Source organism: Nipponia nippon, unplaced genomic scaffold, assembly GCF_047370975.1.
Source record: "Nipponia nippon isolate SJK-2023a ecotype South Korea unplaced genomic scaffold, ASM4737097v1 scaffold_1, whole genome shotgun sequence".
NCBI lineage: Eukaryota > Metazoa > Chordata > Aves > Pelecaniformes > Threskiornithidae > Nipponia > Nipponia nippon.
Genome location: NW_028262290.1, coordinates 50,280,179 through 50,291,611, shown reverse-complemented (window position 1 = coordinate 50,291,611; position 11,433 = coordinate 50,280,179). Strand labels below are relative to the sequence as shown.

The following is an 11,433-nucleotide window of genomic DNA, read 5'->3' as shown; positions in this document are numbered from 1 at the left end:
AAAGCTAGCAGAACACCTGTGAGCAGGCTGATTGATTGCAACCATCTGAGATGTTCCATCAAATCTGTTCACAACTGTGCCTGAGATCATGTTAAAGGATAATCTGATTAAGCCTTAATTCCTGTAGTCTGTGTGGTTTTAACAGGGAGTAGTTTCTCTACAGTGAAGCCTGTTTTGCCTCAGTTACTTGTGTATGGCTTGAATGGAGTTGTGCAACTAGAACATTGACCACAAACTAACTTCCGAAGATCAGAAATAAGCTGTCGAGGTATCTGAAGTGAAGAGTTTTACGGTGAATACCTGTATCCGGCCTTTTCAGTCTTGTGCTTTGCTTGTGTGTTGGGCCAGTAAGTTTCTTAATTTTCTGGGATGCCAAACCTGGTGAGCGTAGTGCTGCGCACAAAGCAATGGCTGTAGACTTTTTGGTATGTCTGCCTTGACTGTGGGCTTCGATAGCAGCGGGAGTCCTGAACTGCACCAGACAGACCCATCTGGTACCTGCCAGTCTTGGAAGGTAAGTGTCAACTTAATATAGGTATATTGTCTGTAAGTATGTAAGTACTTATATGTAAGTACTGTGTATATGGACTGTATGAAGAGTCAGTTTTAGGTATTAAAAGTTTTTGCATAGTCAGTGCATGTCGCTGACGTTGGATGTTGAATTCTGAACCAAACATCAACAGGATCAGAAGGAAGGTTCAAGCTGACTAAGTCACTGAAGCATACTTGGTTTTGGAAATAAAGTTATAATAAGCTATAGTAAAAATACATAAATAGATGTAAAAGCTTTATGAAGGGTTGATACTTGCTGCAAGAAATAATAGCAAAAATTCTGTTTTTCATACAGAAAAAAAATCCATCTGAAATGTGTCTTGTGTTTCTTTGTGATTCTTTTGTTCACTTGTTGCTTTTTATAGAAACTTTTCTGTATAGATACTGAAAACTGGCATATCAGGGGTATTTGAAAGAACACAAACAGCAACTAGACCATTATTGGAGGTTTTGTTTTGAGTCATACTTTGCTGTTGATCAAGGGGATTTGTAATTGACTCAAGTAGGACTGGGACAAATATGGTGAACCCTTCTGTGTACGATCTCTTCACACTAGAAGCTCTCCCTATCAGTGTTGCAGCTGTGCCACTGGAAGCCGTAGCAAGAGAGCAGTAACTGGATAATTATATTTAGGCTTCCATTCCAATTGCAGGGAAACTGTTGAATATGTTGGTTGGTCATGGAGGCAATGACCAAGAGTACTATTATTATTATTAAATGAAGACAGGTAGAGGCAGGGTTGAGGAAGTCCTCTGGCTAAAGGAACAGCCGCACCTGATTGCAGCTGGTGTAGTCCATGCTTTGTACTCAATCAGATATTCACCACTTTAAAACATTGGTGTAATTTCTTTGCTGAGTTTATGCCTAGTGGTTGCTGAAAGCCCTTACAGTGCGTGAGCTCATGGGAGAGAGATCACTCTTCGTTAGTGAACAAAACTGCCAAAGCCCACTTCTTGTCCCCAAGACCATGTTCGTACCGGACTCTCCTTGCATCCGAAATGGACTAGCTGTGTCCTGGCTGCCTGCTCCCGATGTGTGCCCAGAGACCATTGTAGCAACAGAGAAAATCAGGCTCCAGTGTCCGGACCCATGCGCTGACAACTTTTCTGTTCCGGCATGGGTGTAGCTAAGGTAGCTGAAAGCTGCTGCAGTGGATTGGTCTCCCCAGTGCAGACAGGAGCGGTGTCCACCTTTACTGCTCAGAAGGCTTTAGATTAATTCTGTTTGAAAATAAGTATTTTCCAAACTTAGTAGGAGAAGAGGAGGGAGAAATATAGTATGCCAGCGTGTTGTAATAGCTTCCGTGCTTTGGTTATGTGTAAATTGGAACAATTTTTCTGTAGAATGGATTAGAACTCCCCCAAATGTGTACGTGCCTTGGTGAAGGCAAAATCAAAGATCACGTTTGCTTTGACGCAAAGGACTGAGGCATAAGGATCCTTTTAAGTCTTACACTAGTTTTATGTATGTTCTGCATATTTTATGAATTTCTCTCTGGCCACCAATGAAATAAAAGATCCAAAGAGAAAGTTGAATAGTGAATTTCACTTCTGTATTGACCTATCTTTGTTTCCAAGTGGATAGTTTTATTATATAAGTATTTCTCATTACTGTCTTGATACTGTAAATGCTAGTTTTATCAATTTGGTATTTTTGCCATTTTTCCTACACCTCTTAATGCTATTGATGGCTTTAACATAGCTGCTAGAACTGGCAAGTAAGTAAACGCTTTGCATGGTCTCTATTTAAGAAACTTTGTGGGGAAAGTTGCCTTTTAGATAATTTAATATGTCAGGTAATAACCATTCTTGCTGTTAGGATTATCTCCCTTCCAGCTCCCTTTTGCTCCGAGATTTGCATTCTTAACTTGCAGGTTATTGACAAAAGGTAAGGAGAAGCCCTAATTCCTTCTTTCTTCCTCTCTTAATTATTGCATGTTTGTTTGGTTTTATTTTTCCCAAGGTGAGCATAGAGTCGCAGGCTTGCCTACCAATGCAAGTGGTACTGGTTTTGCTTTGCAGTCTTCTATTGTTCTATACCATGATGTGCCCATCACGCCACCGCCTTGGTTCCCTGTCCTGCTGGGACCTGCCAGTAGTTGCTTCTTATTCCCTAGGTTTTGCCTCGAGGGTGTAGTTAATTGGATTATGGTTCATGTTCTCTGCATGATTCCCGAGAGCCAGAAAGCAGGGAAGTCCTAGCCACCATCTGCTTTTCCCCTGTCCTGTGGATTTCTTTCATCTCTAATGAACTCGGACCAAAACACAGACCACTGTGCTCATGAGCTATCATAATACTTCAAAGGCTTTTTTGAGCTAGCTGGGAAAAGAGTCCTGGGACGTGTGGATAGACATTGGGTAGATCAAGCAAGGAGCCTGTGAAAAGCTGAGGATTTACAGAATCTGACAACTGGTTTATTAATGACAGTATTGTAAACATGAAAAGAAAAACAACTTTCTGAATGTACTTTTCTTGCTGTAAACAGTGCAAGACACCATTCTTGCCATTCTCATTTTAATTTGAGAAAATGCTGATGGAGCCTTGTCTGCAGGATTGGCAGAGGTGTGTTGGCAGTTGGGCCACCAGGGATACAGTTAGTTGACAAAGTCATGGCGTGGGTGGAGATGGTCATAATCAGCTCCTCAGTAAACTGAGATGAATCTGTTGCCCACCTTCTACTTTCCTTTTAAATGAACAAATGTTAGTGATTTTTTTATTATTATTATGTTAGAATAATTTTTTATTGTTATTAAACTTCAGAGAGGGGAAGATAACCCTTGAATCACTACAAATATTTATTCACTAGATATTGCAAGAAAAGACAATAGCCACAGCACTGGAAGCCAGTCCTGCACACCAGGCCGTGTGGACATTCCTCGGTTCACCAGGAAACTCTGCTAGCAATTTAGATGCCAGTGAAACTGAAAAAAGTTTTGGATTCCATTCGAGAGAAACCCTGTAAATACCTTTTTTTCCTATCTGATGTAAAGAAATAAGTACCAAGCTTTGGCAGTTCTTCCAAACAGAACTTCTTGGTTTTTAACCGAAAAACAGCCCCACAAAACAACACGGCATTTGTAAAACGCTGAATATAGATTTACATTGGTTAGTGAGGTATTCTACGTCCTGGCTTATTCAGAAAAATTCTGTCCATGGGAGAAGCAAAGTTGAGTTTCTTCAGCTGTTGGTCACAGGGCTGTGTGGGTTTTGAAATTTCTGTCCTTCCCCTAGCTCTACATCAGAGAAGGTTTTAGCAAACACAGACTTGCTAGTGTAGTTTACATAAAGACAAAGACATGCGTGGCATGAAATGTTGAGAACAGCAGTTCTCAAGTATTTATGTTCTCAGATATCCAAAGATCAAGTATTGAAACATTAGCAGAGGCTAAGAAGAAGAAGGTGCAAGGGGAAATCATTAACCTGGCAGACAGGCAAGTTGTGAACTGCATATTGCATAGTGATAGTGAGGGAGTCCCAGTATGAAATGTACACAGGCCTTTGAGATTGATTACAGCAGGTAAATTAATTTACATTGTGGTGAGATTTATAACTTCCTTTCTGTTCTCCACAGGGCAATGCAATTGGTGGCAATGCTAAAACTGTGTAAGAGTTTTTGGAAAAGGATTACCCAGAGGAAACTACAGGAGCTCAAAAGGCCACCATCAAATTAGCCATCAGCTTTGCTAAGAAGTAATCCAGTACAAAGCACGTGATAAATGCTTCAAGAAAAGCTTGGGCTTCTTTCCTTCAAGAAAATGTGAAATGCTTGGTAAATATACTTGTTTTAATGATTTCATTGTATGCTACACTGTGAAATCTGGTGGAAAAAACATTGAACTTGCTGTAATAATAAGAAACCAGCCACCACAGGTGTGTTAATGACTTTATAGCAAACAAGTATATAACTAGTATACAAAATCTTCTCACAAAAATTATTCCAGATGACACCTGTGCATTCAGCTTGATGTATGAAATCTCCCCTAACATCTGGTGGTACAATGTTAGGTGACTTTTGTAGTGTCTCTGTAGATTGATAGTGCTGGGAGCTATAGTGATTGCTGCTAATTTATAATAGTGTAAGACACTGTTGGGAACGTTTCATGCAGGAAGCAGTGTAGGAAGGTGTATGGCAACATGCTACTTGTATGGGTTGTATAAGACATTATCATTGTCTTTGAAAATGATGAAAATGATAGCAATGTTTTATCCTGTAGTGGTCCTTATCACAGTATTTCTGACATGCCGTGGTCCCTTCCTAGCTTAACAGCTTCTGTTTCTGTCGCAAGTGGAAAATACAGGCTTTAGAGTATATACAAGAATTTACATTAAAAATATTATCAGTATACAGTATTTTCATTTTTTGGAACAGTTACTTTAATACTTACTACATACTACAAAGTATTGCCAGCAGGTCGAGGGAGGTGATCCTTCCCCTCTACTCAGCACTGGTGAGGCCACACCTGGGGTACTGTGTCCAGCATGGACGTACTGGAGAGAGTTCAGCAAAGGGTCCCAAAGATGCTGAAGGGACTGGAGCATCTCTCCTATGCGGAAAGGCTGAGAGAGCTGGGACTGCTCAGCCTGGAGAAGAGAAGGCTCAGGGGGACCTTGTCAATGTACATAAATACCTGAAGGCAGGGTGCAAAGAGGACAGAGCCAGGGTCCTGTCAGTGGTGCCCAGTGGCAGGACCTGAGGTAACGGGCACAAACTGAAGCACAGGAGGTTCCCTCTGAACATCAGGAAGTTTGGTGGGGTTTTTTTGTTTTTATTTTGTTTTTGTTTTGGTTTGGTTTTTTTGTTTGTTTGTTTGTTTTTTTACTGTGAGGGTGACTGAGCACTGGCACAGGTTGCGCAGAGAGGTTGTGGAGTCTCCCTCCTTAGAGATATTCACAAGCTGTCTGGACATGGTCCTGGGCAACTGGTTCTAGGTGGCCCTGCATGGGTAGGAAGGGATTGGACCAGAGGACCCCTAGAGGTCCCTTCCAACCTCAGCCATACTGTGATTCTGTGACAGTTGGTGGAAAAAACAAAGACATCAAAACTGTGTTCATTGTTCTCACTCATCGTGGTTTGTTTTTTTTTTTTTTGGGGGGGGGGGGTGTTGTTTTTCCCCTCCAGTAACTCTCAGGTGTGGATGGAGAGAAGGGGTGGACTCAAATTTACCTGGCCTAATTGCAGGTACCTAGGGTTTCCTATTGACTGCCTCTAGGCCTTCAGCTTGAATAACCAATTTTGACAATGTGTCTGTGCTTTGAAATTCAGTGCACATTTCATCTCTCCCAATACAATTGTACAGTAAGAAACTGTGACTTGGATGTTTAGGAAAATAGCACAGAGAAAATGGGGGAGGGAACAATATGTAAACACATTTTCCCAAATACTTAAAGAAGTTGAGCAATTCATTTGCTTTGCATTAATGCTTTTGACATTAATTAGACTAATTTTTTAGTTTTAACATTTGTTCAAAGTTTAAAATACCTTTCTGCCCCTTCAAATATGAGAACAGTGGGTGGGAGGGAAGAGGAAGAGAAAAAATCTCGATCTTTTTATTATTCACCAGAAGAAGTAAAAAGATAAATCCAGGTGTTCTTTGCAGGCACTTTTTATTTTTGATCAAGTAAACCAGCTTGTTTGAAACATCCATGGAACTAAAAGAAGGAAGCAAGATTGCAGTTCCAGGTTCAGAAATCATATATTTCTATGCTTTTATGCTTTGTGTGTGTTAAGGGTGAATCAAATCATGAATTCCCAGTGGAAGGCCAGCAATTCAGCTAAAAAAACATGCACCTGCTTAATCCAAGATGATATGCAAGCACAGGGAGGTGGAAATTAAACACACCACTCCAGCAATAGTTTCCTACGTGATACTTACGAGGATGAAGGAGAACAAGGACACAACCTTGTCATTTGAAGGAGAATTCATGATTTGCCCTGATGAAACTGATTTGCTATGTCCTTTTTCCAGTCAGTAGTGGGTTGTTTGGTTTTGTTTGTTTTATTTTTTCTCTGGGGAAAAAAAAAACTGTGTTGTAGGCTTATTTTCCCAAGAAAGTTGGAATAATCACCAGAGTGTTAATTCTTGAGTGTTCTGTTTTCTTTTAGAAATAAAAATTTCTAATAGCTGGCATAACTACCTATGTTTGTAAAATGCTGATAAACACAATTTAAATATAGTGCATATTTTTCTATTTTGGAAAGGACCTAGTGAGTATAGTTCTGACTGACATCTGAGCTTGTTTAATACTAGGGCACAGCATAAAAGAAGAGGAGGACATCCTATATGCTACAACAGAATTCCAGTCTCTGTTTAAGGAGCTAGGTGAACACCAACACAAGTTTTAATCTGTCTGCAGTTAGAGTTCAGATTTTACTGGTGTAGTTTGTGTTACAGCTTTTGCTCAGCCTTATTGTGGCTGGTGTTAAGTGGCGGGAAGGGGATGCAGCTCCTTTTAGCCCCTCCGGTAACTCCGGCAACTGTTGGTTGCCAGCAATCGCTTAATTCACCATCATCTGATTCATAAGTCTGATTCTGACTGTATGCGTCACTTTGAAATGCTTACAAATATTTAGCAGCACAGTTTTTGCTATGGAATGTAACTAAATAGATTAGAGCATCACAATTGGAAATCAGTGGTATTAATCATTTTGCCTTACTCAGATTTTTAGTGCAAGAGATATTGAAATGCAAGTTGCAGAAACAGAGAAGGGAAAAAGAATCTGAAAAGAAAAAGAGAAAAAGACCTAAGTCACAGAACAATTATGATAGCTGTTATAATGGTTTTGAAGTTCTAAGAGGCAGCAATTGTCTACAGTGCACAGAGCTGCTGAATGAACTTGTTTCTTGAATGAACTAAGCTAGGTTCTGTAGTTTTCCTGAAACCTGATGGAGCTACAGTTATGCTGTATGCCCAATATGCTCATTCATCCTGCACTGTGCAGAGAGGCATATATTCACATATTCTTCTTTTTTTTCTTGCACGTGGATTTGCCACAAAAAGTTACTAACATGTTTTCTGGAAGCTGATGATTGCCCCCGGTTACTGTTGGTACAAGATACGTAAAATCTGTCAGAACCCCTGTTGGGTTTTTTTTTTTTTTCCTTTTCTATGGTAACTTTTTGCACATGGGATAATTACTGCTTAGTGGCATTACGAGCCCAGTAAATTTCTGATTTGCGTTCTCTTTCATTTACTATGTGGTGCAACGCTGTACATTATTCATGAAAAATAGATTAGCAATGTCACTTTACATAATGCTGTATTATTACAGGCCACAGCAGTTTTGTCACTGAAACTGCGTTCTTTTAGTGAATTTTACCAGATAGCAGGTGGTATCCAGTACAACTTCTTAATACAGTTATGTAATTCTTAAAATGTTAAGTCTTAGACCAATGGGTTTTTTTTACTCTCTGTGTTCCACTGACAATGTATCTGTGCCCAATGGCTAAGCCTTTAACGCTGTGAATCTTTTTTGCTGAGGCATTTTAACTGTACCTATTTCCTCTTACTGTGTATTTTCAGCTACCCTTTTCTATTGCTCGTGCCCGTTCCTCCCTTCTTTCCCCCTCTGTTCACTTAGTCTCCTGATCTTTCTTCCTTACTGAAAGCCTAGCTTGTGAGCTGTGTCTGCTTCCCTGACCTTCCCACCTCATCAGATCACTTCTGTGGCTTCACGATGTACCTTTGAGTTCCCCACACCGGCAGGAGCACATCCAGACAGGCTTTCCTCTGCTGGGACTTAACATGCCTCACCCTATGGCTGAGCTCCATGTCCAGTTAGCTCTCTTGTTATTAGTAGCTCAGTATAGTTGACCAAGCTTTATAGCTTAGAACAATATAAAGGTATATGCCTACTTCTTTTGTTGTACCTACCTGTTGTACTTTTAAATGTTTTATAAGGTTTTGAAGCTGCAGTGTATTGTACCTCATGGAACAAGGAGTTTGATTTATTTATAGTGTAATGTTTGGTTTGGCATCTGTCACCTGAATGGCCAAAAAAAAAGAGGCACCTCCATAAAAGATCATCAGTCAAGACAGAAGAAACGGGGCAGACTGTAACACTGACTGTAACATTTACAAAAAAATCTACTCAAATTGCAAACTTAAGGTAGAGGTGTGGTTACTGAGGATATTAAATAGCCAGTTGTGATTTCACTTGATAGTTTTCATTACTAAATAAATTCATATTTGCAACTATATTCCCATTACTTAATCTTTTTGGTCGTATCTTTTACTTCTGCATTTCCAACTAGCTCATTCTCACTTCTTTTTTGCATTTTCTATTTTCTATTCCCTGATTTTCTACTGCTCTTATCTACAGTATCTCATTTCTTTCAGCATCTTTTCCTGAAGAGCGAGTGTTCTTTGTTACTGTTTAACAAGTTTCACAGTAAGCTTTTCATTTTTCCTATTAAAATTAACTATTTTAACTAATGAGATTAAATCTTCACACATATTTCTTCCCTTCATGTTGCAGTTACATGCTTAAGTTAATTCCGTAGTGTTGCCAGGTCTCCGTCATTTAAGAAGAGCTTAAGGCAAATATTACAAGTTTCTCATTCCAGCTAATTTGCTGGTTGTATTTAATTGATGATTTATCAATCTGAGAGAAAAATCAAACTTCTGTAAAAAGGATCACTGACAGATTAAAAACCCTGAAGCATGTTAGATGGATTTTATAGGGTTGTAGGGCACTAAAACTGAAGTGTTGGATGTGAAACTGACTTAAGATCTGAGGACTTTATAAAGGTCTATCTGCGGAAGAGTTAAGGCCTGCTCTCTGGACAGGAATTCTGGAGGGTGGGTAGGTGGTTTGTGTTTTAAATACCTTATTTGAAACCCTTGAGAAAGCTTAGTACAGCAGAGACTGATTCAGTGTGGACTGTGTCTCAGATGTTGGGAAGGGGTTATGCAGACCAAACTACGGGCACTATATCACCTAATAGCTCCTGGGAAGGAAATCTGAACTGTTGTTTCCAGTAATGCTTTCCTATGCCCAGAAGGTAAAGAAGATACTTCTACACAAATGTCAGAGGAGTCCATCCATGGGTTATTTGAAGTAGCAAAGCAGGTCAGTTCTCCAAGGCTGGCAATTCATGGAATAAACAGCTAGATATATCTTCAACTGACTCTGAAAAGCAGTTACCATGTTTATCCATATGTCCTGGACAAGGTCTTGAGGAAAAAAGCTGTAGACAAGAATGACGACTTAATTCCAAGTTTTTCAATGCATGGGTTTTTTTGGTTGTAGCAGTCACCCAAGAAAATAAAGATTAAAAAAATCCCAAAACTCCAGCTAGTGACAAAAGTAACTTTCCTTACGTGTGCTGTAACCTGTTCAGTTATGAAAATAGCTTTAAAATTCCAGATTCTTTGTTCCTTGTTATTATTACTAACTTTTTGCATTTCTTTGAGTAATGAAGACTGCATACTGGAGATATCCAGTTCTCTATTATAACACATTTTTCAGGTGTGAAAAAAGGACCCTTCCTTTTATTTCCTTTGCAGTTTCATAGAATGACAGGTGCATCTTCTGCTTTGTTTGGAGAGGACACTTATGGCACTTTAACTTAGCCCGGTATTTTTTTTTTTTTTTTAAAGATATGCATATTTCTAAATCTTCTGGGCTTTGTTCAGTGGGGTTTTTTCTCTTTATTATTGTGCTATACCTTTTCCTGTGCTGTCTTTCATATCACTTCCTTTGCTCCTTTTGCAGCCTCCGTATGTTGTTCTCTCACTATGCTGTATTTTCTGCTTCCTTTTTTCACGCTCTGCTGTGCCTCGCAGCTTTAGTGCATACACTTCTGTCTTCTTCAGCTGTTTCTTTTTATCTCTTCCAGATATGATTTCACTCCTGAGCATTTGCAAGGGCGTCTTGAAGATTCCTGCAGAAGTTGAATGGCCCCAAGAAAATAAAAACTTGGTCTTAAGTAATGAGCCAACTCCGTTCTTACTGAAGTCCGAGAACAGTGGACAGCATACCTTCCTTCGCCTCCTCCTCCTCCTCCTACCATCAGTCACTGTTGGTCTTTGCTGGAACTCAAGTTTCCCTGTCTCCTGGTCTCGGAGCATCCTTTGGCATGTGGGAGATAACTCACTGTACCCTGGTTGTTACTTTGTGCATGTAAAACAGCTTCATATGAGTAAGTAGAGATGTAATTTGCCTAGACTTGGCAGAGCTCTAAGGGGTACAGAGACTCCTGTGTTATCCCATCACCTCCTCTTCCACCACGTTCCTAGCCTGCTTTCATACTTGGAAACTGTAGCTGTTGCTCCTGCTGCCTCTTTGGGATTTTGGATTGTTTGTTCTGGAATGACGGGCATGGTGAGAGCTGAGGCAAGGCGAGAGCCGCAGCGATGAGGGAGAGGGGACGCTGTGTCAGAGAGCAAATGCTGTGCTTGGATCCTAAATAGGGTTTTTTGTGTTCTTGACTATAGGCTTCTGTGGCACTGTGTTTCTTACCTGGTATGCTGCAAACAGAGGTACGATAGCTGCGTTTTCCGCAATCTGTTAAAGCTACTGGTGTTAACGCTAGAGGTAAAAGCATGGTAGAATGAACTTGCATGTACAAGATGAAGGCACTTATCCAGCTAGTCCATGTGACTTATCTTCATGCCTGTTGTTACCCGCACTAGTGGAGTTTGGGAGGGTACAGCTGCCTGTGTTGTGACCCCACTGGAAACTAAGCTGTGTCCATATGCTTTCTGTTCTCATATCAAGCAATTTCTGTTCTGTAGCTGTTTCAGCTGCTGCTGACAGCATTTTAGAGCAGTAATACTGTGAAATCGAGCAAGGTTGTGAATGGAAATGGTCAAAAAGAGGAGTGTTTCCTTTGCTCCTCCAGTCTGACAAACCTGTAAGCAGCAGTGCATGGAACTATC

General features: G+C 40.2%; 1 protein-coding gene across 4 annotated transcripts in view; it reads left to right on the top strand.

The window, feature by feature from the left end:
- The first annotated feature begins 112 nt into the window (after nucleotides 1-112).
- TAF4B (TATA-box binding protein associated factor 4b) overlaps nucleotides 113-11,433 on the top strand; it is an 88,684-nt gene continuing 77,363 nt past the window's right edge. The window contains exons 1-5 of one of the 4 annotated variants that reach the window (XM_087736038.1): nucleotides 113-302; nucleotides 457-514; nucleotides 3,359-3,510; nucleotides 4,124-4,321; nucleotides 10,392-10,694. In XM_087736038.1, the coding sequence (XP_087592164.1) occupies nucleotides 4,315-4,321; nucleotides 10,392-10,694 (310 nt within the window). In that variant the 5' untranslated portion in view covers nucleotides 113-302; nucleotides 457-514; nucleotides 3,359-3,510; nucleotides 4,124-4,314. Of the gene's footprint in view, nucleotides 515-3,034; nucleotides 3,511-4,123; nucleotides 4,322-10,391; nucleotides 10,695-11,433 lie in introns of those variants that run through there. The other 3 variants (XM_087736030.1, XM_087736064.1, XM_087736046.1) reach the window with 3 other exon arrangements.